General features: G+C 35.5%; 1 protein-coding gene across 3 annotated transcripts in view; it reads left to right on the forward strand.

The window, feature by feature from the left end:
• grip2b (glutamate receptor interacting protein 2b) overlaps window positions 1-25,682 on the forward strand; it is a 159,223-nt gene that overhangs the window by 57,702 nt on the left and 75,839 nt on the right. For 2 of the 3 annotated variants that reach the window (XM_088917297.1, XM_088917299.1), the window contains exon 1: window positions 24,565-24,777. The exons of the other annotated variant lie outside the window; for it this stretch is intronic. In XM_088917297.1, coding sequence (XP_088773423.1) covers window positions 24,576-24,777 — 202 coding nt within the window. In that variant the 5' untranslated portion in view covers window positions 24,565-24,575. Of the gene's footprint in view, window positions 1-24,564; window positions 24,778-25,682 lie in introns of those variants that run through there. 3 annotated transcript variants of the gene reach the window in all.

The raw sequence follows: 25,682 nt of genomic DNA on the forward strand, positions 1-25,682 counted from the left end.
TTAATATGACAGAACCTAAAAAATGAAACAGCGTAATACACTGTTAATAAGTTTGAATTTTATCATCAGTTTTCAACCAAATAAATATTCTACATCACGATGCTGTAACCACTGAATATATGGTGGTGGCATCTAGCTCTAGAGTTTGAAATTCAACCTAATATTGGGTAAAGTATTTTTTGACCTGTGCTTGCTTTTAAAATAAAATTCTGGTTTACTAGGTACACCATGGGGTGATGGGGTGGCATAACATAGTAGGTAAACCTTTGGAGTCATGACTATTAGGTTGCAGGTTCAAGTCCCTGCTGCAGACACTGCTGTAGTTCCCTTGAGTGTGTTACTTCACAACAGTTACTCCAGTCCACTCAGGTGTACAAATGGGGACCAGTAAACCCTGTGATATACCAGTGTCCAATCCGGGGGTGGGGTGGGGGGGGGGCTATCGTGTGCTCTTTATACTGCTCATCCTGGTTGCCGTAGTACCCACCAGGCTGCTGTGGATCTGGTATGGATTTGTTTTACCCTCACCTTTCTGCTCACAGAATCAGGCTGAGTAAGGATTTCCTATCCCTACTGTGATGAAGCATGCTGGGGCTTAGTTAAAGCCCCTCTGTTCTTGGGAGGAAATTAGAAACACCTGCCTTGATTGACTGATCGGACTCTTGTGGAATGCAATTCCACAGGCAGAAAAGGACTCAGCTGACGGGCCCTGTGCTTAAGTGGACATTCCTTTGGAGTAGCAGCAGCAGCAGCAGTAGTCATCATCGTTGTCGTCGTCGTCGGGTGTAGAGGGTAGGGAGTTGCAGTTAAGCTCCTGCAGTTCAGGGACAGAGTTAGGAAAAGAATGAACTGTAAGAAGTTTAGCACAGAAGTTGATGATGATGGACTTCTGTGTTTTAACATCAGTAGCTAACTTGTAGTTCTGATCCTAGTCATCAAAAATAGTGGATTTACAGTATAAGAGCTATAGAAGAGGCTTGCAAGTACTGTATATGTTTGCTTTGGAGTGGATTTAACTAGTGTTTGATATACTAGGCCAGCAGCCTAATCAGCCTGCATCTCACAACTGGCAGCCCACTGAAGCTAAGCAGGTGTGAGCCTGGTCAGTACCTGGATGGGAGACCTCCTGGGAAAAACTAAGGCTGCTGCTGGAAGTGTTGTTAGTGGGGACAGCAGGGGGCGCTCACCCTGTGGTCTGTGTTGGTCCTAATGCCCCAGTATAGTGACGGGGACACTATACTGTAAACAGGCGCCGTCCTTCGGATGAGACGTAAAACCGAGGTCCTGACTCTCTGTGGTCATTAAAAATCCCAGGGCGTTTCTCGAAAAGAGTAGGGGTGTAACCCCTAATCCTGGCCAAATTTCCCATTGGCCCTTACCAATCATGGCCTCCTAATAATCCCCATCTATGAATTGGCTTCATTACTCTGCTCTCCTCCCCACTAATAGCTGGGGTGTGGTGAGCATTCTGGCGCACTATGGCTGCCGTCGCATCATCCAGGTGGATGCTGCACATTGGTGGTGGTGGAGGGGAGTCCCCATTACCTGTAAAGCGCTTTGAGTGGAGTGTCCAGAAAAAGTGCTTTATAAGTGTAAGCAATTATTATTATTATTATTATTATAACTAGAGTGAATTTAGTATTTACAGTAGTATCCGTATATTCCCAGATTTTATCTGAATTCCTCTTAGTCTTTATATTGTGGTACTGTAGATGAGCAGTGTTTCTATTGTTGGAAACTGGGCTCCAGAAAGTAAGGTGTGCCAGTAGGTTTTGGTAGAGATGGAGAGTGTGTATCTCCCAGTGAAGGGAAAACTGGCCATGGAAGGGTGAAGATGGTTGTGTGTGCCAGAGGTCCCAGAGCAGGAATGAGACTGGTTTCTTCCTGGCAAACGGAAGACTGAAGAGGTGAGAGTTGGGTTCAGCACGCCAGGGCTTCCATGGAATGAAAGTGAATTATTTATATAAATAGGAAGAGAAATGGAGTATTGAGGACTACAGAGCTGTCCCATGTGGGAAGAGGAACTGAAGGTCTTATGGGGACTAATATATGTTATATGTACAATACCCTGTTTATATATACAGTATATATTTGTAACAGGCTACTTGCTGTTCTGTCAAGCATACAGAATGAGCCAGTTTCCAATAATGTGCTTGGTCTTATGTTTTAAAATAGAATATATTTATATCAGTGGAGGTGCGGAGGTTTTCAAGAATATGACAACTGTTGTTTCAATGAACGCCTTTTAGCTGTTCATGCAAATTATTTTCTCTGGATGCTGAAGAAAGGGAAAAATCAAAATCCCAAGAGTGAATACTCCTGTACCTGGATTCAGGAATACACCACTTTGAGCACTTCCTTCAAAGAACTCGGATCCATTTGTTTTTAAATGTGGGGAACAGGGTACAAATAATACTAGGCCAATTATTTTCTACTTGAATTGAATTCGAGAGATCAATTTCAGTTCAATCAGAAGTGTTCCTCCAAGCTTTTAGGAAAGTTTTCTTGATTAAACCTGAACCTTTCAAATATGTAAAATGAATGGTTCTTATCCCTTTATTATTTCCATGTGGTAGATTTGAATTGTGTGTTTGCCTTTAAAAAGCATTACCTTGAATGCTAAGTAATTTTAATTAAACAAACAGTAACCAGGTCTAATGAAATGAAAGGAACATCATGAGGAATTAAGTTCAGAATAATAGGTGTTTTATCTTATCATTTGAACACCATAAGTGACACTCTGCCTCCAAAGAGAAACTCTAATGTTAATTTTAATAAGGTACAATAATTTATGATTTATGAGGCTATTTAATGAAATCAATCTTAAAAACAGAACAACATAACAATAATAGAATAAAGGATTTATTCAACCATTTTATTTTAAAAATATTTATGTAGAGTATTAAGTGCATATACTGTATAATTATAGAAAATGGCATTTTCTTGAATTAAGTATAAAGTGAAAAAGTTTTGAAATCCAATAATTCCATAAACAGAATTACACAATATTAATTTAACAAATGGATTCAACTGGATCACAATTATTGCATTGTTAATGATGCTAGGAAGGTTTATTTGGCTAACTACATATTTTGTTTAAACAGCAAAGTACCTCAAGCATATAATATGCATAAAGACCTTTCTCAAAATGGATGTTTGGCATTGCAAGTCGGAAAACAATGTTATCCTATTGTTTTCTTTAATACTTTAGTCCTTCCTACTTTAAAGTATTTCTAAACAGTACTTTATTCAATTATTCTTAAATTGTAAAGTGCCTTTCTTTTGGATACTGTATGTCTTCATATGGTCAGTGGACTGCAAAGATATGGAACATGTACAGGTATATGTAAACACATCTAGTGTCTTTCCGGCAGATGCGTTGACCTTGAAGTGGTAGTGAGGTAGGTTTAAAATGTTGATTCTTCCCAGTTAGTAAGGTAGGTAGGTTTAAAATGTTGATTCTAACCAGTTAGTAAGGACAAGATTCTTGGACTAGATATTGACACTGGAGGAAATAAAAGGTTCACTTCTTCAAGTTCCACTGTACAACCCACCTGTATTATACTTAATGGCATACTGTATCAATCATAATAATGTAGCCCTCAGTTTAGTTCTGTATTTATTTAGAGGTTTTGAAAAGGTGCCATGATATTGTGGGAAATAGGCCCAAATAATATTGAATGCTGTGGGAAATTGCTTCCCAGCGAATCTAGTTGTTATGTATGAGGCAAGTGGAAGTTATAAGTTCTAATAGTTCCTATGAATTGAAATGGGGAGACAAAGATCAGCTTGTGTATAATCCCTTAGATTGGGAATTCATTTAGGCAGTGGCAATTGAGTTTCAACACAAATTATTTTGCCCTGTCAGTATGAGTGAGATGATGAATGTCAGTGGAAATTTGCCAGTCCTTTTTAACAGAGATGAATAAGGGTTGGAACCTCGCCAGCATTATTTCTTTGAGACCCCAACCTCTTTGTACTCATGCTGTATGATAAACCGCAAGCCTCTCTTACTGTTTCATTGAAAAAAGAAAATGGGCTCCACTAGGATTAATTTAACATTTATTTGGTGTAAACTGTAACAAATACTGGTAGTCTGTCTCAGACATATATGCTTAACTTTCTGGGAAATGTTATTATACTTCTCCATTTCAAGGCAATCAGAACCTGCTTGTAATTTTGTGAAGTTCCTTTGAGTCGATTGTTCTTTTTTTAGGATGAGCAACCCCCTCTCTCCAAACAACAGAACAGGAATTGTCCATCAGTTTTTCTGTGCTCAAGGCATTAAATGCAGCACATCTGCATGTACTGTATGTGCCCTGAATTATGTTAAGTTATCATATACTGTACTGTATGTTTATGCATACTCCACAGAGGACTGTATCATCTCTGTCAAGAGTACCTTTAAAATGGTAGGTGTTTTATTTTTATGTGAATGTAAGTGAAAATGGATTAATGTTATTGTTCTTTAAAATTTAAATGACTATACCACCACGATCAGATAAATATTTAATATCTTTAAGTTGCCTGTAAAGCACAAAAATAAGTTAATGTACAGTATAATAGCTGACTTGAATAGAAAGAAAAATATCATGCATTAACAAAATGGGAATATCTGGTTAAGTCTGTCTAACTTGTTATTTTTAATGTATTTATTTTTTGTTCTTTAACGTGCGGAGGGTAGTGCCATATGTATTACACTGAAGTCAAAACTGTTCTTTTCAGATCTCAGCATTCCTTAGTAAGAGCCTGTACTGCTGACTGAATGTAGCAAATGTTTGCTAATGTGAGTTGAGGTATGACTAATTCTGCCTGTAGCTGAACTGGAACACATATAATTGATGTTCAGTGAGAGGCATATTTTCGTCCTACTTTCTTCTGACTTTATTTTCTAACAACATTTTATACTATCTGTAAGGTGTCATCTCCAGCACTTTAAAATAAAAAAAATTGAACTTCTTGTTTGAAGTTGTTTTTTCTTCGGGCTAAAAAGCAGCATGCAAAAATGTGAGACAAATCAGACCTTGATGTGAGGTGAAATGTGGATTGTTAGTTGAGATGAGAAAGGAGTCTCACTGCAATTAATAACCTAACATATCCAGACCAAAGAGAGTATAACAGTCATAATAAATTGTATTTGATGATTAAGTGTTCACATTTGTTTATTGAAGTACTTTCATGCTCAGTTTAGTTTGTCACCATCTGAGAAATGTATTAGTTAGAGATTAATGTCAAGAAAGTAGTCACTCTGCCAATCACATTTTACTTACACTTGTTAATATTTTCCTTGCCAATTCTTCATATCGTCCTCTTTTTCTGAGGAAAGATCTTAACCGTCAAAACTTTTTCTTTTGGGAGCTTTACTGCTGTGGCAAACAAAATCACATCATTATGGTGAAAGTTTTTATAGAGGTTTTTACATGTCTCTTGGGGGGAAAAAAACTACAGCTAAGGATTTTTTTGGGTGTTTACAGTTTTCCCAAAAAGACATTTGAGTTTTTAACACAGCTACAACACAGGACTTACAAAAAAGCACTTCACCCTATCAAGTACTATACATATGTTTGCTTGAATAAGAAGTATAAGAAATATTACTCACAAAGGGATACAACAAGATGATAATGAAAAGGTCTTTGGATTTCTGAGACCAAACGCAGTACTGCACCATTGCAGATAAGATTATGTGATTTTAAGAGGAATTGCTATAATTGACTACTATGGGAATATCATTAATTAATCCAAATTTAATTAATTGCTTTTAAGATTCACCAAGACAATTCAATCTACAGTTGCCCCTGTGTGCAATGATTTCTTGGAATTTTGTGGGAACACTTCTATTTCATAAGGTCTCACAGGTGGCTTTTCCTGCTGTACCACACATACTGTTAATGGTATAGTCTTTATTACATTTCACTGCCATTGTTTCTCTTTGTGCTGTAATTGGTCTCAGGCCTTTTTCATTTTTTTTTTCATTAAAAGCTCATTATTACTGTACTTGCAAATGATGCACTCTTTTTGATCCCAGAATTATACTAGGGTTGAACTGTACTAGATTTTGAAAACATCCCTAAAATTTGGAGAGTTTTGATGCCCACTTCCTCTGCTGCCTTCTGCCTCCTGCTGTGTGATGGGGAGTGTGTTTTTGTGTGTGCAGGAAGTGGGGTGGAGTTCTGAGATTGAATCAGAATATGTTGTACTCAATCCCCATTTGGCAGCATGCACATCTCCTACTGTATGGCGGTCATGTTACTACTCTTTCATTTCTGTCAGTTGTGTATGTATGGATGTTTCAGAAATGTTTATTTTAATACCCAGGTGCTTTTCACTGTACTAGATGTTGCTTCCAACCTTTTCAGTAGAACTATACATTCTTACAACACTTTGAAGCACAAATTGAAAACAAAATCTATTTGTTTTCCACACTGTGTGATTTGTTGAATATAATTGATGAGCACGATAAAGCAAAATGTATTTTCGATCAGATATTGTTAATTATATTGACTCGTGAAACTACTGTGTATTTGTCCAGTTTGCTTAATGAAATGGGTATTCTTTTTAGCCACCAGCACTGATTTATTCATACTTTTTCACAGGGTTCAAAATATCTCTCTAGACAGAATAATTTCTCCAGTTTTAAAATAATTTGATCTTTATCCCTCTTTAGAAAATCCTTTAATGTTCTCAATTAATGCCAAATGAAACCTGCTGTTTAAAATGATACATTAAGTTTCTCTTTGATATGCTTAATCCTTCAAAGGCCACAATATATCTGAGTGTTGCATACATTAATGGATATCGATAACCTCAGAACACCAACTGAATTACAGAGAACACTGCCAGTTATACAGTACAAGCAGCCCTTGTATAACTGAAAGATAAAAGCCCCATTCTTCCATATAGCTTACATACCCATTCGGGGGAAATTGTTTTCATCAACAAAAATGTCCACGCTAGGACTGACAGGAGTTCAACTTGGTAACAGTTTGAGTAGTGTCCTCTTCTGCAGGAGGTACTGTATAAAACATCTTATTTTGATTGTAAAACAATCCACTGTGAAAAAACATTATGACATTGTCAACTTCATAGATATTATAATCTTCACTGATAGCATAAGTAATGGGGAATGATTTGGTACTGCAAGCTAAGGACACCTTCTCTAGAACTTGGCCAGTTGCTTTTTCCCCACTACTTAAGTACAATCCCAGTCACAGTGAATTTGTGGAATAGCACAGACTCAGAACTCCAACTTCTGGACTATACAGATCTCTCTCGATATGGCATCAAAGTTCATAAGTCCAAATTCAGGAAAAGATCGAATAAGAATTGCATTAATGGAAGGATAGCCAGGAGGAAACCCCTGCTCTCCAGGAATTACTGTACATTTCTGCCTGGCTTATGTTAAAAGCAAGACTGGAACTATACGCTCTGGACAGATGAGTCACAAATGGAGTTGTTTGGCAATAATGCACGATCAGAAGAACTTCATAACAAATATCAAGCACAGGGATGGTGGGGTGATGGTTTGGGCCTGCTTTGCTGCCTAAGGACCTGGACGTCTTGTTGACATGGAATCAACTGTGAATTCCACACTATACCAGAAAATTCTACAAGAAAATATGAGATGATCTGTTTGACAGCTAAAGCAGACCCGAAAGTGGATCATGCAACAGGACAAGGATCCAAAACACATAAGCAAATCTGTAACAGAATGCCTCAAAAAGAAGAAATTCAGGATTCTGAAATCAAATCAAAGTCAGAATTCACACCTCAGCCCTATATACTGTAGATCCTGTGGCAGGACATAAAAACCCTCAAACATGATAGAACCGAAGCATTTCTGAAAGGAAGATTGAGTCAGAATTCCTCCCAGGCAAAGTGAGAGAATGATAAACTCTTACAGGAAACATTTAATTCAAGTTTTTGCTGTAAAGGTGGCACCACAAGTGACTAAATCAAGGGTGCATTTCACACATAAACATGGAATTTTGTGTGTTCTTTGGCAAATGAGGTTAGTTATATCTGCTGTTAGGACTTCATGAAGACAAGGTAAATATGTAAATATTTAGATCAAATATGTCTAAATATGTTAAACCATAAAAACCTAAGTGAATGAACTGACTTCATCAAGTACTGTGGTGATGTACAAGCAGTTTAAAAACAATCAAATTCCATCCTTGTAATTTTTGAAAGAGTTCCATTTCATTCATGTATACTCCTCAACAATCTTTTTTTATAGTCTTCTGCTTCTATAGAAGACTATAAAAAAATGGGTAAGCACTGCTTCTGCACTCAGCTTTAAATATCTGCCCTCCAGATTTCATGTACAGCAGAATGATGACACAGAATAATTTACTGTAAAGCTTGTTGCTTAATTCATCCTCTTTTTTCACTTCCTAATGATAACAAATATAGTAGAAATCAGAATGCAAAATATGAAACCCATTTCCAGTTAATGATTTCCTTAAAGCTTTATTAGTTTACCTCATTTGAATATAAACAGCAAAGAAAAGACAATTTGCCATCAGCCAAATAATATAGATCTGATTTATGGATATATTTTATTCATCAACACGATTCCTGTTGAAAAGTGGAAGAAATTGTAACTTCTTCCCACATTATAACAGAGCTTCAACAAGCTCTTCCACCCTTGCGTGGGTGTTACACAGCATAGCAGAGTTCCTGAAGCTTTTTTTTTCAAGTCACGTCTTTTTTAATTATAGTAAACTTTCACTGTCACTGCTCACTGTTCCTCCCTCTTTCTATTCATGAAATCCTGGCTCCGTGTAGTGAGCCGATTTACTGTCTGCTCACAGCTGCTATGAATGGCCTGCTAATGGAAAGAGCTGCTTTGTCCTGTGATCAGCTCCATTTTGTTGGCTGACCTTCTGTGCCTCCCTACATTGTGTATAATTAACAAAGAAGCAGCACTGCCAATTGAATAAATCAATAGCTTGACAATTATGGGTTTAATTGTACTGTAATTGCCATTGCAATTGTGTGTTGTTTCCAAAAATGTGATGGTAAATTAATTGTGGTTTTTTTCTTTGCAGATCATAGATGATGCTTGTGTGCTGTGCATTAGAAATGTTTGCATCTAAAACCCTTTCCTACCTACTGTATACATACAATGCCTTGCAAAAATATTCAGACCCTTGCACAGTTTTCATATTTTCTTGCAGTCATGACACTTTGAAGTAGCAATAAATATTTATTGTATACCTATGCAGAAGACCACCTACAGTACTACACACATTCAAAGTGAAAAACATCAAATACAGTACATAAATAATATGAGCGAGAAATGGAAAAGACATGATTGCACAAGTATTCAAACTCTTTGCTGTGGCAAACCTGAAATAAATTAAGTGCACAAAAGTACCTTAACAAATCACAATGAACAGTGTCCTTTTGTACAAAAATAGTGGCCTTCTTAAGAATAAAAACACTAGTTTCTTTGAGTTTCCCTAATAAGACCACAAATTTCACTCAAGGATTAAGACTAAGAAGCTTTCAAAGCATAAAGTCATTGAAAATCGTCAACTTTACTGGAGAAAGGTGCAAAAATATTACTCCATATAACCTTCCTTAAAACCCACCTCTTCTGCACCTTTAGATCCTACAATGCTTTCTTGTTCGCTGCAAATAAACTCTCATCATCATTACCATTCTGCTTCATAGTAACATCTCATGCACCATTTATCTGTCCAATTTTTCACAAAGTGCACCGGAATCAGACCCAAGTGTCGTATGGAAGCAGCAATACTAACATCCATGCCTCTTTGAGCACCTTTTATTTGATTTTTAATTTTAATACATGTTCAATTTCTAGGTGTTTTAGTGTTGCTCCCTCTCATTGTATGTATGTACTGTAGTATAAATTTGCAATGTACTGTATATAGCATTTCATTGTCACGACTGCTGAACTCTTTATTTTACAATACTAGTAGCTTAACAATGGGTTTTGTATGCATAATACGTATATTAGTAAGGCAGATAAAGTAAATGTCACACATTAGTGATAAATATTAAGGAGCTCTAACCAAAAACAGTACAAACCCCCATATTGGAGGAAACAGTGAAAACAACTGCACTTTAATTTCTTAATTGTCTTCTTTGTTTTTGGTTAGATCTTGGTGATCACATCAGACATACACTTGTTTCCTACAAAATGCTGGTTGCACAGTGAATGTAGTTCCAATGTGAGCAGTAATGTATCCCCATTTGATGATGCCAAAAAATGTTCTCCGACGCTGGTGTTAGTTCAGAGTACCAGCTCTAGGATACATCATCCAGGTTATTTTTACCCTGCTTGGAATGCGTGCAGTTGTCTGATCAGTAAACATGCTGTCTTCCGTTTCTTTCTCCTTGGTAGTGCCTAATCTTATTGTTTCAACACCAGAAAATGGGGAATTAAATCCCACGCAGATCAGAGATCTTAGTGGAGCTGCTCAGCCTTCAAGCTTTGGATGGTATGGAGAAATGATCACAGAAAAATAGCTGATTACTTCAAAGTCTGTAATTATATATGACTTTGTCCTTTTAATCGGTGTTGCACAGTGAGAATGTTACACAGTTAGCAGCTTCAACAAATGGGAATCACAGCTTTTTGTAATAACATGAATCTTATAAAATGACTCCAGTAAAGCCTCCATTGAAGGTAAAACTGTGCTTTGATTTTGTTTTTTTTCTCCAAAGAATTATGCCTTTACTAAAGAAGATACAGTATGTCAATTGAGACCAAATTCTCATTTACAGCGACATGAATATCCATTTATTCTGCAGGGTATTGGAACAATTTGAGTGAGGTTCCTTGTTCAAGGGTATAACAGTAGCCATCCACCTGCAATTTGAACCCACAGCCTTCTAGCTCAGAGCCCTGATGACTATTCAACACTGCCTGCAGGTGCGTTTATTGTATAATGTAAATAGCTGCTATCGGAAGGCATGAATTCATGAGCCCTACTATTCTGCAGTGAGATTTTTTTTTCATCAACAGTAACAAAAGTAAAACTCCTTGGCCGAGGCAATTCTTTTATGAAATGCATGTATAGTCATAAAAAAGTTTCACTTCATTCTGCCGTGGGCCTATTAACTTTATATTTTTGAATAGAAATAAGTTGAAGGCAAGGGCGCTGCGTGTCCTTCTCAGAAACTTTTTTTGGCTCATTGCTTTCATGTCTTTGTAGCAGAATTTGAAATGTAAATAATAACTAGTTGCACAACTACAAACAGGAGCAGATCTTCATGCTTCTTTAAAATGCAAATGCATTCTCATTGAGTTCTTTCTTCTCATAGGGGATTAATTACCAATTTATTAGCAGTCACAGGGAAGTGAGTCTAGAAGAAATTTTTAAACGCAGATCTTAAGATGGCTGTGCATAGATCTACCATGTTTTAGGTTTGATTAAGTTGTACTGTACGGTGTTTGAGAAAAAACACCTGTGGATGAGAACCAAGGTGTTTTGTAAGTGTTGTGAATGAACTACTGAAACAAACCTGACATTTCACGTTGGATGTAATTTTATTACCAATTTGCAAGCACAATCCAATTCTTCAGATTAAAGAGTTTATTTTGTGCATGACATAATTTGAACAAGGAACAGCTCTCAGATCAGTGACAATTATCTTAGTAAAAGTAAGTTGTTATTCTGATCTTCATACTGTAGGTATCTTCTCATGATATGCGAACGTGGCACTTAGACAACCTAAAAATCTGAAATGAATCATTTTATTCTGACCATTTACTCTGCTTTGACTTTTATTATTTTATTAGAAGCACAAAACTGCCAGCTTGAGGTAGAATTAAATATTCTGGTTTCACAAACATTTGCAAGAGTGACTATGGAGTTGCTGGGTTGATTAGTTTACAAAGTAGATGATTGAGCTGATTTAGTCATTCATGATTGGGGTTGCTGTCTCAGTCCTACCAGTCTGGGTGAGCTCCAGTTTGGGCCTGATTATCGTGACTTCCAATATAGCAGTGACTCCTCTGGCTTGTTGTGATGCACTACCACCAGGGAGAGCAAAGCCATTTGCCTTTCATGTTAATAAGAAGGTCATAGCAGTAAATTAACATGATTGATGAGTATTTAAAATGCATGCATAAATTTAATGTATCAACCCACATTCAATTTGTCTGTACCCATTTGGACATTTTAACAATACTTTAAGACAGAGTTGTGGTTTTATGAGCATGCTTTAATTTTCCACAGATCTGATTTCAATCTCTATTAGCCTTTCTGTGAATAAGATAACATAGTCATAAAAAGGTGGGAAAACGATTTAATGTCTAACTGCAGGTCACCCTTGAGAAGCCCGGGTGTAGGATTAGTCATTTCTCAACAAACAAGACATCTGCTTAGAGAAAAGCAACAAACCAGAAGAGGCACAATTATCATCATAAGCTGGTGATGGTTCTGTGGACTGACATTTACCGTTCATTTCCATAAAAAAGAGGAAAATCACATGCATGCATTAAGAGCAGTTTTTAAAGGATTAATCAGACAGAAAAGCAGTAGTGCTTTTAAAATCACTTTTTATGTTGCTATCAAAGCTAAAGATAACCTTCTTCTAAAGAGCTCCTCTCAACTTAAACAACAGCCAAGGTACTGTATGTATTTATATACATATACTACAAGAACATGTTTTTGGAAATTTGCCACAGTCTATATGATAAAAGTACTTTTTACACCATGGCAAATTATTTTTACCGGAGATCATTTTTGAAAAAGTTGAACTTTTGGTTCTAGAAATTGTCTCAGTGATTTCCCAATGGTTTCTAGTAAAGGTAATTTTGTAGTGACAAGGTAGTTTGAATGAATTGATCAAACAGAAATTAGGATTAAACTGAGAGAGTACTTTTATGACTTTATTCTTGTGCCACATCCTTTAAACCCAGTAATCAGGATTCGTGATTAGTTATGACATCATCGGTTGTGGTGTTCTTCTTGACCAAGCAGATCCCTAATTTGTCTTCAGTCTAAATTTTTGACCATTGACTTCCAGCTGGGATCCTCAGTCTGGAGGGATCCTCCCTTGGAATTGCACATCAAGAGGCACTGAGGTGTTGAGCTCTTCAACACTGGAGGTGTCAAGATGGACCCAATTTATGATGTCCTGTTTGTGTGAGAACGTCAGGACATGCTGCTTATCAAAGAGGCCCATTTTAGCCACATTCCTAAAGTTATGACTCAGGGGAGCTACTGTAAGCTATTCCAGAGTTATTATCCATTCAAGGTGAAAGAAAGAGCATTAAAATCTTTCTGAACACTTTTCTTAACCTTGCTGCTACAGCATTCTGTGTGGAGTTGGTAGAGCTGAGACAAGCTGAGTCATTATTGCTATTGGCAGGGGAGGTAAGAAAGTCATTAGGGTAAAGGCCAGACTGAATTTGACCCAATTGCCACAGTCATTGTCTTGATGTGCAAATTGGACCTAAAACAAAAACTTGACTGCTATAGTGATTTTTTTAAATGATTCTGCATTTTGAACAGAGAAGAATTTATTTTAAGATCAATACCGTATTGGATATTCTTGTTTCATTGCAAGATGGAACTTGCATTGCAAGATACTGCAAGATATTATGCTGCTGTATTGTTATCTAAACAGTGTTTAGTTTTCCATTATTCATGTTTCAGTCATAGAGTATGGACAATCACTTTTGTCCATATTATTTGAACATGATTAATATTCAGTTTTATAAGGTGAAGATTTTCTGGAATTCAATTATTTCTGACAAATCTGACTTCACTCTTTGAAAAACTATTATGATTACAGTATAATATTAGAATTTTTAAGCAAATCACATTATCCAATCCGTAGCTCATTCTGGTATGTGATGTTGTTTGTTCTAATTTCATTGGAGATATGAATAAATCTGGATGGCAATGTATATTAATAGTTTTAAACTAGGCCATGAAAGAGTTATGTTCACAATGTAAAACAGCATAGATTTTAAAATAAATTATTACGTGCTAGTTGGATCAAAAACCTGGATATTTAATCTTGGATGGGCAAACAGACTGGAGTCAAGTAATACAGCTGTACAATACCTTAGCATCAATATGAAGAAACCAATATTATAATAATAGAGCTCTGTATGCAGAGATAGGAATTGGGTGAGTTGCATAATGTGCTAATGGAATTAGCAGAACATGAAAGATTATTTGTTGTTTGTAAGAACAATGGCTTTGGTGGAAATGATCACCTTTTTGTTTGATTAGTAAAATTATCACTCCCTGAAAAAATTTATTACATTTGATTAAAAAGCATTTAAAACAAGATACAACAACATTTTAACCCTTCCTAGTACACCTAGAGTACTGTACATACAAGGGTAGATAAACCTGCAGACAGATAATAGCTAGTGCATCCTTCAACTTTGTGAGCTGACCCAAGCATGTTGCTTTGCTGTAAGAAACATTCACATTTAGTTATGGAGATAACTGATGGAACTTTGTATAGTAGCAACCTGTTTATTTTATTTTTTTGCTGTGTCTGTGAAATTCATCTCTGTGTTTCACTTACCTTTATCTCAGTAAGTTTTGTATTGAATGGAATTAGAAATGCTACTCTGTTCCCATTCTGTCAAGACCTTTGAGCTAAACATGAAGAAACAGCATAAAACCCTTCATCTGTAATTTTCTTTCTGTCAGGTTTTTATTAAACTATATACTTGACTTCTGTGGTGTGAATATACAGTATACAGTACCACGCTTTTCAACTTTCCTTTTATTTCCCTGCGTAAAAAAATGAGTTGTAAAAAATTGGTTGTATTATTTAAATAAAATATGGGACATTTTTTCCTTTTTTCCTTTTTTTTCCCATTTCCTTGTTTAATGATCTTCCAGTCTGCATGTTAAAAGTCAGTTATCACCCTCATTTTGTCATAAAAACAGTTTTATACTCTAGTTATTAATTCTGTTTAATTTACTGTTTTAATTTGTTTATCTGTGTCTTTTGACTGTTCTATTGTACCATACCTTTAAATTATCTATATAAATGAAAGATGATGATATTATTATGATGATGGAACATCATCATCATAATATGAAAAGAGAAGAAAGAAAGAAAATGCAACGTTTCGGCTGTGGAGCCTTCTTCGGGTGTGGAGACCAAAAGAAGGCTCCACAGCTCAAACCTTGTGTTTCCTTTCTTTCTTCTCTTTTCAGCATGGAATTAACCTTTCCTTGTTCCTTTGCAGCCTACGCATGTTGACGCAGCTATGGTACCTACTTGAACTTATTATGATGATGGTGAATATGCATTAATGAAGCTTGGACCTTATATTTCTAACCTAAAAGTCAATGGAATGTACATGTATTTACAGTTACTAAATGTGGTTTGTCCAATCAAATTTGTCTTATCCTATTGTAATTTTGAGTTGTTTTCTACAAGAAAAGTATGACAACAGCAATAGTAGCTCTACTTGTTCAGGATACGTGAAAAGCGCCTCTAATATTAATCTTGAGCTGCTTTTGAAATGTTAATCAGAACAGAAACCATACAGAAATCGTAACAGTGGTTAATTAGATAATTCTGCAGAGAATAAAGATGCTACAGTTAAGGCAGGTACAATAGTGTTCATTTTTACAAAAGCAAGATCTGCACCATTGATTCAGAGTTTTATACTAATCTTTTGTTTTTCTCAGTGCACCGTGTAAATCAGATCACAACAGAGCTTCTGAAATGACTCATTTTCATGCTTCTGTAAGCAATGTGTATTTTTATCTGCTGTTGTCACGGAATAAGGACCCATCTCCTAATTAAAGCCGAAAAAACTTCGAACACACCTCTGCATTGACACTTCCACATCTTTCTCCTGTCTGTGGCCTCTTATTCTGAACAGTCTCCTCGGCTGTCATCACCTCATCTTTCATGAGAGCAAGGCTTATCACTTGCACATAATGATCATTGTTTTAACACCTTGTGTTTGCAGCTCCTAAAATCCCTGTTTTCTCTCACAACCTGTTTCTTAGTTTGATTATATATGAGGAAGAGACAAATATTTCATGAATAGTGCTCTGACACTTCAAAGTGTGCAGGAGGCATTCGGGAGCTGAAAGGAAGGTGACAGTGGAGCATGTTAGCCCATTAATCAGCCATCTTGGAGAGATGTCTTGCTCAAGTGCTGAGGGCTTCCTGCAGATATCTCTGCTTGTGATTTCATTTTATTAGAACTTTTTTTCTGGCTAGTAGTATGAATACACTAGGTCTAATATTCTTGCAGAAAAGAGAAGCAGATTTCCTCGTAAATGATAAAAAAGACTATTAAATGATCACTTCATTTAGGTTGCATGTATGATTTACTCATCAAACAGAAGCAAGAAGTGTTTAACCTAACTTGAGTCCCCCTTCATACTGCTTGCATCAAACACAGATGTAAAATTGTCTATGAAACTGCTCACAAATTTATTCCCAATTTAAAGCAAAACCTTCGCTCATCTGCCAGACGGAAATTGCAAATAAAATAGAAGGATTCTATTGAGCAAAGATACTGGATTTAATTTATTAGAATATATTAAGTTGCAGTGGGTTAGGATAGAAGATTTGATTCTATCCTAGTGTTAGTGTTTTTCGAAAATTATTTTTGCTTCCAGATTTGGTCATATTGTCTCCTCGCTTGAGACTGATATTCAATTAGCTTTGTGAAGTTTCTATCTCGGTTTTCTTTTAACTCTGGCTTCAGAATCCAATTTCACGATCTAGTTAAATTTCTGCCCATGACTTTAAGACTGCTTTTATATTTGGATTTAATAATATCTCAATTTTATAATTCAAGATCTGTATCTTTTTCCTCTTTTTTTTTTAGTCTATACCACTCCAATTAACCTAGTTCTGTTAGCTAATCCTCTAGGGTTTTACCTAATCAGCCAACTACTGTTCCACGTTCCATTTTTTTCTGCAATTAATTAGCCCTGGTCTGGAATATTCCACTTTCTTGTGAAGTCGATTGACTATTCAGAGCAACCCCCTCCCCCCAAAGGATGTGCTCCGCAGTGTCCACTATGGGATCAATCTAATTAAGAGATGAGATCAATAAACATGCATGTTTCAAATTGAGATTCATATGAATATTTTTTATCTTATTGTTTCAAGTTAGATATTCTCAGCTACGGTATTAAATCCTGCTTTTCAAAAACGTTAGATATTTAAGAACATTAGGTATTTAAGGAAATATTCCATAATACCACTGAAATTCTTTAATATTAGCAGTTGCACTTTCAGGTAAATAAAGCAATGCTTTTTACCAAGCCATTTGATAAGTGTAGCAGTGTGACCCTGAAACATATGTCGTCAATAATAAAACATAGTAAAGTCTGTTAGCAATATTTTATCTTACTAAATATCCTCTAATACTTTTAGAACGACAGCGTTTGTGTTCCTTCTTGTTCAACTATTAATAGTAGTACCTATTAATTCATAATCGCACTCGGCACATTCAACAGATGTGAACTAAATTGCTTCAAGCTTTACACATCAAAGAGCATACACTCTAAAATTAGTTAATTGTATAGCACTGATTAAGAGATTTTTTTTGTTCTCTAATGAAGGACCTTTAACATCGATTGTTTGTGTTGAGATGTTTGATGCCCATGGTAAAAACCACTTCCTTTACAAAAAAACTCAATATTTTAACATAAAAAGTTATATATATACTGTATATGCAAAACTTTGTCATCATGAATGAGCATCTCTAAAATTACTGGGATTTTCTACTTTTCTCACAACATGTCTATAGTTGGGTATTAAATGCTAAGAAAGTTTTCTATGTGCCAATGCTAATCAATTAATGTATAGTTTAAGCAATATTTTACTAAGCAAGACACATCTCTATTATTATTAATCAAAAATATTTTTGGATTGAAATTTAATTCTCAAAGCGGTTATATTTTTAATAAAAATGTATTTTACTATGCATAGCAATTAAGGCCTTTGACACTGAACTGTACCATCATTTTCTCAAGCTGATAAAGAACAAGACTGATGTTCATGTTGAAGATTTCAACTTCATTAAGACACCTGACTTCAAAGTGACCAAATCCCAAGCCTAACTTTAAAAGCATCCTGTGTTATTAAGGAAGGTTTTATTAATGTCCATATTGAATGAGAAGAAAACTCTTATAACTAAGTACTATTTAATTATTCTTGTAGCTAAGCAGTAGTAACTTACTAAAACCAGCACTTTACTGGCAATGCAAGCTACGGGAGATGACACTTTTTAATTCCAATAGTCCTCCTTTCAGAATCTTGATAGAAATAGCACCTCAATCGAGTAACAACAGTGAGACCAGGGGACCCCCTCCTAAAGGGATCATTAGAAACAAATGAGATTATGCTATTTTGTAAGGAATCTGGATATGAATGTTTAAAGTCACACTAATGCAGTTCTCTGGCTTTCAAGTTCGTACATGTTTATAGCTGAAATGTTCATGGCTATTTTTCACATGTAATAGCAATAGGGCTATAAACAACATATTTAGCCCAAATGGAAAAATAAATAAACTGTAAATTGATTGTAGAAAATGGACTTAAGATCCTATTTTTTTGAAGGAGGAAGAAAGCAGTCAGATTTTTATTTTAAAGCATGATCAAAACTAATAAGATTGAGTTTGGCATTATTTTAAAAAATAATGCATTTTGTTGGACCAAATTACAGAACAAAATCAGATGGCTTGCCTCTGATGAAGTGATATGATTTGAGGTCTGCTTCTGTATCTCGATGATAAAGATTATTAGAATTTTTTTTTAAATTCAGAAGCCAGTATTTCCTAATCATATGATGTTTGAGGATCATTATAATTTCGAGGGATAAATACAATAGTATCATATTCTCATTAGGTTATCATAAGATTGTGAGAACTCTGTACTGTATTACTGTATTTTAATAATTAGTTCACCATGATTTGGAAAAGGTTTCTATATTGAACCATATCTGTTCTTATTCTCTTCATATATTTATGTAGCTCTAATTGTTCTGACTTTTTGTACTAGAGATGCGTTAGTGCATGTGTAGGTTCCATGATACCAGAAAGCACTGTAAACTGGAACAGATGGAACCTACTATAGAACAATCACAGGCTGTCAGATTGGTTCTCAAATATATTTCTTCTTCTTGTGAAGGCCATGATGTTGTGGCTGTGAAAATATTACTTCAGGGTAATGTACATCCGCATTCCTCATATTCCTGTACCAATTACTTTCTTGTGAGATGAGAATGGGCATCTATGGCACAACTGTCACTACATGTCAGATCTGAGCCCTATTGAACATTTGTGGTATAAGATGGGATGATGTGTAGCATTTAGGTCTCAGGCACAAGTGAACAGACACGTGCTTGTCCAGGCTTTATAAGAGGAATGGGACTGAATCCCATAGGACACCATCTGCAATCTGATGCAGAGCAAGTGTTGAAAATTTACAACTTGTATAGCTTCCAGCAGTGACTATACCTGCTACTAGCCTGTTACTTTCAAAGAAGACCTCCTGTTGATCAACCATGCTGATGACACATTTTAATCAGCATAATGGATTTACATATTCCATGTATTCAATATAAATCTCAGTGAACATGCTACAGTGTATCTTAATCATTTCATGATAATATGATGTTTTTGCAATTATAAGTGATATGATTGTTTCTGATACATACTGTACATGTTTGTTCTTTTAATTTATTTCTAAGGATCCCTGCAGATCTGACACCTGACAAATTCATTCTTCTTGACAGGTTGAATATGCTGTTTATTGGCCCCATAGTTAAAGTGTTGCATTTATCTGACAGTGCAATCTTATTAAATTTCTTTCAGCGCTGTTTTAGCTTGAGTAGTAGCGTAACACTTAAAAGTAATGTTATACATATACATAAGTAAATCTCATTATTTTTTTAACATACAGTACAGCACGGCATTGAGGTTTGATTCACATACTGTATTCCAGAATAGAGGAAGGGAACTCATGAATTGAATCAATGACAATTTCAGTATCAACAATAAGACTGAGCTTTAAACGTGGAAATTGGTCCATAAAAACTCCATAAAGAGCTGTGGAGATCTGGGACAGACAATTAACTATGTATTTACTGTACAACTGATGGCCAGCAGTGTTTTTACAAATGGATGAGTTTCTTGGATTGAAAAGCTACTGACAACCAAACACATGATTTTGTGCCAGCTAGTCTGTAACCTTTCTTCTGTCATTGTATGATTTTAATAGGCTTATAGTTCTACTGTAATTCAGTACATAAATTCAGTCTGTTCTACTAGGTCTACTTTAGGAGTTGTTTTCATGGTTCATTTCAAAGCTGAGGCTAAGTAAGTCACTATTTTATATCATTTGGGGGAAACCTTTCTTTTTTGTTATTAAATGTTTGATTTTCAGTGGCATTTAATAATAATTTGTAAGATGTATTCTTTCCATTATACCATTATCGAAATCCTTAACCTGGGAATGTTTTCCCGGAAGAAATACAGACAATGTGGCAGAAAGTTGTGTCCCTACAGTATAGAGATAATATTCGAATGGTGTTGTCTTTGTGTTGACTTTCTTTCATGGTGTGGTAGATTCTGTTATCATCCGATTACCATATAATGTCTTTTGTACTATATTTTTGGATACAGTCTACTGTTTTGATATAGCTTCTTCTTCTGAAAGAAATGAATGAGCCCAAAAAAGCCTTTGAATTTTTCTCGATGCTTTAATGTTAGAAATAAGCAATTTAAATTGAAATTGAATGCTGCTTAGCTAGTGATAGTGATGGTTGCTAGGGATGTTTGAAAAGAGCTTAACTAAAATATTCATGAACAGATAGATATGTTTATCCTTGTTTAAGTAGCTGATTTGCATTTAATTTAATTCTTTAACCCTGTTTGCCAGAAAGAAACTGTCTTACAGAATATATTTTAAAACTTTTCAGTTACTGTATGTAAAAAAAAAGGTATGGAAACAGACATAATTTAATGAGACTGAAAATTAAAATGTACAAATTAATCTGAAGAAAAATTCAGACATGGGGCAATTATTCCAGTTTATAATGGAGTTGTGCTTCATGGAGAAAGAAAGCTGCTTGTAAAAACTTTTTTACAACTTGACCTTTAATATACTGGATATGGATAGTCACGTATCATCAAATGACACCTGAGACCCTGATAAATGTTGATATACAGTGTACAGGTAAGACCTGATCTTTTATAGTGCAATTTACTAGCCAAGTGTCTTGTGCAGAGGTGGTTTATGATCCGAGAACCAGAACTCCCTCTTTCCTAATAAAGTGAGCTGAGGTTCCTCACAGGTAGTTATATATCTAGTTATCTCTTCCCACTTATTGGTGATTTTTTAAGATAATTCATCCTGACAGTCTACAGATCACCTTGCCATTATGACATTTTTGCAACCCTATAAAGTAGCCACCAGATTTCATATTAGAATCCTCACTGAATTAAATACAGTCCTTGTCTTGTAGAAATCAAGCTTTAGCTTTTACTAGGGTGGAAGTCCTAATGAAGCCCCAACCAACTATCCACTGATAACTGAATAACAGGGGGCATGCTGGCACATACAGTACTGTGTGTTTCTGCATGTTATTGCTATACTGTACTTATGATGCCCACATTAAAAACAATGTCCTTACTAAGATGGTCACTATTTAAGGCCTGAGAAACAGGCACAGTGGTCCTCACAAGGCAATTGTTTTTCAGACAACCGAATTACCGTACATCTTTAAATTAAAAGAATTTTGGTTCTACTGTCACCTTGCAAAGTGCTTAATGGTGTTTTTTGGGAGTGGGACAGTGACCCAGTGGTTAACATTGCTGTCTCACAACGCTGGGGCCCTGGGTTCAGTTCCAGAACTGGGGTGCTAGAGTATCTGTGTGGAGTTTGTTTGTTCTCTCTGTCTTGTGCATTGCGATGTGAAAGTGTATATTGTGGTTTGAGGCAGTGTTTGTTGGCAACTATAACTTAGGGTTCCCATGTATAGCCACTTGCTTGAATATAGTAGACCGTATACAGTATGTGTGTTCAGTATACTGTATACTGTATATTACATCAATAGAGAGTGGAAGAAAGTGTAACATGTATATACTGTAATTCAGCTTGATATTGAAGTTAAAAAAACACATCATGGCACAAAATGGAGCATGCAGAGAAGCATTAGTTTTGATTAAACTAACCTTATGCTTGATTTACTTCTATAGGATAATACTTCAGAATGTTGAATGTTTATACCACTGATTTTGAATCACTGTTGTAAATTTGAGCTGTTTTGCTTCTTGGGAGTGAAGGGGGGTGGGGGGTTATTGCTCTGTTAATATCTAAATATATACTGTACATCTGAATAAAAACAGTGAGTCTTTAACATTTTCTCACTTGTAGTTGTTACATTCAGCCAAATTAATAATAACACCACATATTTGTTTAGTAGCGTGTTCCTTTTTTGTCGCGTTCAAGAACTAGAGGAAAACAAAATGGAAGTACTGTATGAAAAGGATACGGTGGTGGGATTGAAGGGAGAGTCTGGGTGCTGTGGTATTTTCTTATGATGAATGGACAGACAGGTGGGACATCCATGTACAGTAACCAGTAACTCTGTATTCCCTCAGTGCTGTTTTAGAAGGGGCCCAGATTTGGGAGCTGAATAAAAGCATCTCACTTTTACGAAAAGGAGCACTTCACAGTTGTGTGTGCTAAAATGGCTAACATTGAAGATTTCTTACAGTAGATTAAGTGAAGCTTGAGGCAATTTCTATGCCATGCTGTATAATCAAGAAGAAGTATGCCTTAGTGATAATATGTTTTCTTCTTTATGACTTAAGTTAAGGATAATAAAGCTTTTATCTCTTTTGTTTCAGACTGTTTGGTATTATAAAGAGACTAAATTTGAAAGCATGCTTACAGCATTGCAGTCTAATTTTAGAAACCTAAAAATAAATAACCAGTATAAATCATGTTTTGGATAATGGCTTGTTGACAGATTTTGTTTTAAACAAAAGCAAGGCTAATTGATTTTCCTTTTCAGATAATTTTTTGTACGCTTTAGAAACAGGGTAGTGCAGTTAGCTGGCAATAACAACATTTCAGCCCTTGAACTGCTGTATTAACAAGATCTTAAAATTCTGTTATGCTTTTTGTTTTAAAATTATATCATCGTATAAGACAGTTGAAGTTATAGTATTATGTCGTAACATTATATAAAAATCAAGCACATTTAAGAGCCACACAAATACTAAAATGTTGAAATGAGTAAGCATTAACGTATTTGTTAACATGATCTTTATAGTTATATATTAATCAGTATGAAAAACATCAGTGGGAGCCAAGTGCTGCTATATAGTGCTATATAGCATTGAGTTTACACACCTGAAGAAGACTTCACAGCCGAAACGTTATGTTTTCTGTCTTCTCTTTTCAGCATGGATTAAACCTATTACTTGAGTTTACATACAGTAGCTTACTAAAGCTTTTAACCAATGCAAAAGCTTCTATTTATTGCTATGTTTTATGCAGTTGTAGCTCTTGTGAAGTGAAATTTTTCCAAAAATAAAAAATGTGTTTACAACTGAATTACTGTTTTGCAGTTTCATAGTGATTTTTATGTTTGTCTTGGCTCATCTCTTATAATGTTAATTTATAAAAATACCTTTTTTATACTGTAATATACGCTGTATTTACTCTGCTGTAATATTTTAATTAACAAATAGTGTTCTGATATTAATATTAATAGAGTATTAATAGATTTATTATTACAGTACAGTGATAGTTGAGAGACAAATAGAATATTTGGTAAAAACCATGAGTATTGAATAAATTCACCTTCCTTTAAAATCCCATGCTTAGACCATGCTTGCTTTTTAGTCTTGCCCAAATTTTCTTTAACACTTTTAACTTTTATTTGGAAGAGTGGGTCCAAGAAAATATTTGTGTGCCTTTGCAGATTTTCAACCATGCATTTAATTTCTTTTGCTTTAATGTGCATACATGTTTTTGCTCATTTTCTAGCCCTTCAACTGCAAAGTGTGAATCATACTGCTACTGTATATGTCCAGTTATATGTCATTTTTTTAATTGCTTGGTAATGGTTACAGTATCTTTTGGCGAAACTTGTTTTCCACCTTAGCTGCAGTTTGTAACACAGTTTTAAAGCTGTCTTTTTGCAGGTCTCACGATTTAACCCCACAACTACTCTCTTTAACCTAGCTTTGTTTGTGCCTTGGCTAATAGAAGACTTTGCTTTACAAATGCACAATGAGCTTTTAGGTGCTTTTACTCTGTGAAGAGGCGATAGTCCTGCCAGAAAAATAATCCTAAATTTAATTTTTTTCTTCTTCTTTTTTTCCTTGTCAATTTATTTATTAATTCGCTTTTAAACAGCCACAAATTCTGATACGGTTGAATGCAAAAATAGTGGGTCGGAACAATAGATTTACATGCTTCTAGGCTTGTGATGTCTAGTGAGAGATGGGGGCAGTCCTAAGCAGATGTTGTGGGCAGGGCTACTCCGAGTACTTCTGTGAAAAGATTGAGGGCTGTGGGTTTGCTTCAATAACCTCCCCCTGCAGTGAGTGAATGTGTGTAACTGCATGCGGGGTGATTTAATGCCATGGAATGGAAGGAAGACTGACAATAACTTAAAAGGGGGCCACAGGGAGAAAGAGAGAGACACTTGTGTTTTGCTTTTTATGTGCACCCACAGAAGTCTGAGCCAAAGGGGGATTCTGCATGTTTTGTATCTTTGTCATTTAAGATGTTTTAATAATGTTGGCTCTGAAAAAGAACTTCAAGGTTTGTACCTAGAAATACCCGTTTTATTGTATGTTTTTGGTCTTCAAAGGCATGTAGAGTCTGCAGTTTCCTCAGAAGCATAAATGAATACAACTTTGTGATATTAAAGAGGACTAGAAGTCTGAACATATCATTATGTGTGATGATAGAGATTTTATCAAATCAGTATAGTTTGCATGATTTAAAACACTCTATAGTACAAGAAGAAAGAACTTGGAACTGACATGCTGGTGTCTTAGCAGCTTACAAGATGGTACAAACTACAATTTTCTGTGAGAACCTAAAGTATTTAAGTTTTACAAGGTGAATTTCTTTTGTCAAGAGACTCAGCTCTGTTTGAAGAAGAAAAGACCTTCACTGCTTTTTGATTCATGAGGAGGGATCAGCAAGAATCTTTGCTCTCTGCTGGTTACGGATTTCCGTATGAAGCATATGTGAGGAGAGAAAAGTCTGCAGATTCAAGCTGCCTGGTGCTGGGGCATTGCACCAAAGGCCTGCTGTACAAGAGAGGTCTGCTGCTGCAGTTAGCTGAATGATTTGACAGACAATAGCAGTCATGCTGTGTGGACTAAGGAGGGAAGTGAAGTCCGGCTTTGGTAAGTTTGTGTAGTGACTTTGGTAACTGTAATAAAAGAAATGCATGCTCAGTAATCCTTTTCTCAGTTCTAGAAATAAAAACAATAGAAACTAAATACATTTGATAGATAAAAATGCTGTAGATTTGCAAGAATCTTGAACCTTCATTTGTTTCAGCAATACTTTGGAGTATTAGAGTACCAGTTTTGACTATTTTTCACTTTCATGATGAAATGCATCTTCTATAAAGCAAAAGCCAATTAATATTGGCATACAAATTTGATTTTTAGAGTACTGCTGAAAATGAAAGAAAAATTAAACAATATTGT

Source organism: Atractosteus spatula, chromosome 5 (assembly GCF_055471065.1).
Source record: "Atractosteus spatula isolate fAtrSpa1 chromosome 5, fAtrSpa1.hap1, whole genome shotgun sequence".
Taxonomy (NCBI): Eukaryota; Metazoa; Chordata; class Actinopteri; order Semionotiformes; family Lepisosteidae; genus Atractosteus; species Atractosteus spatula.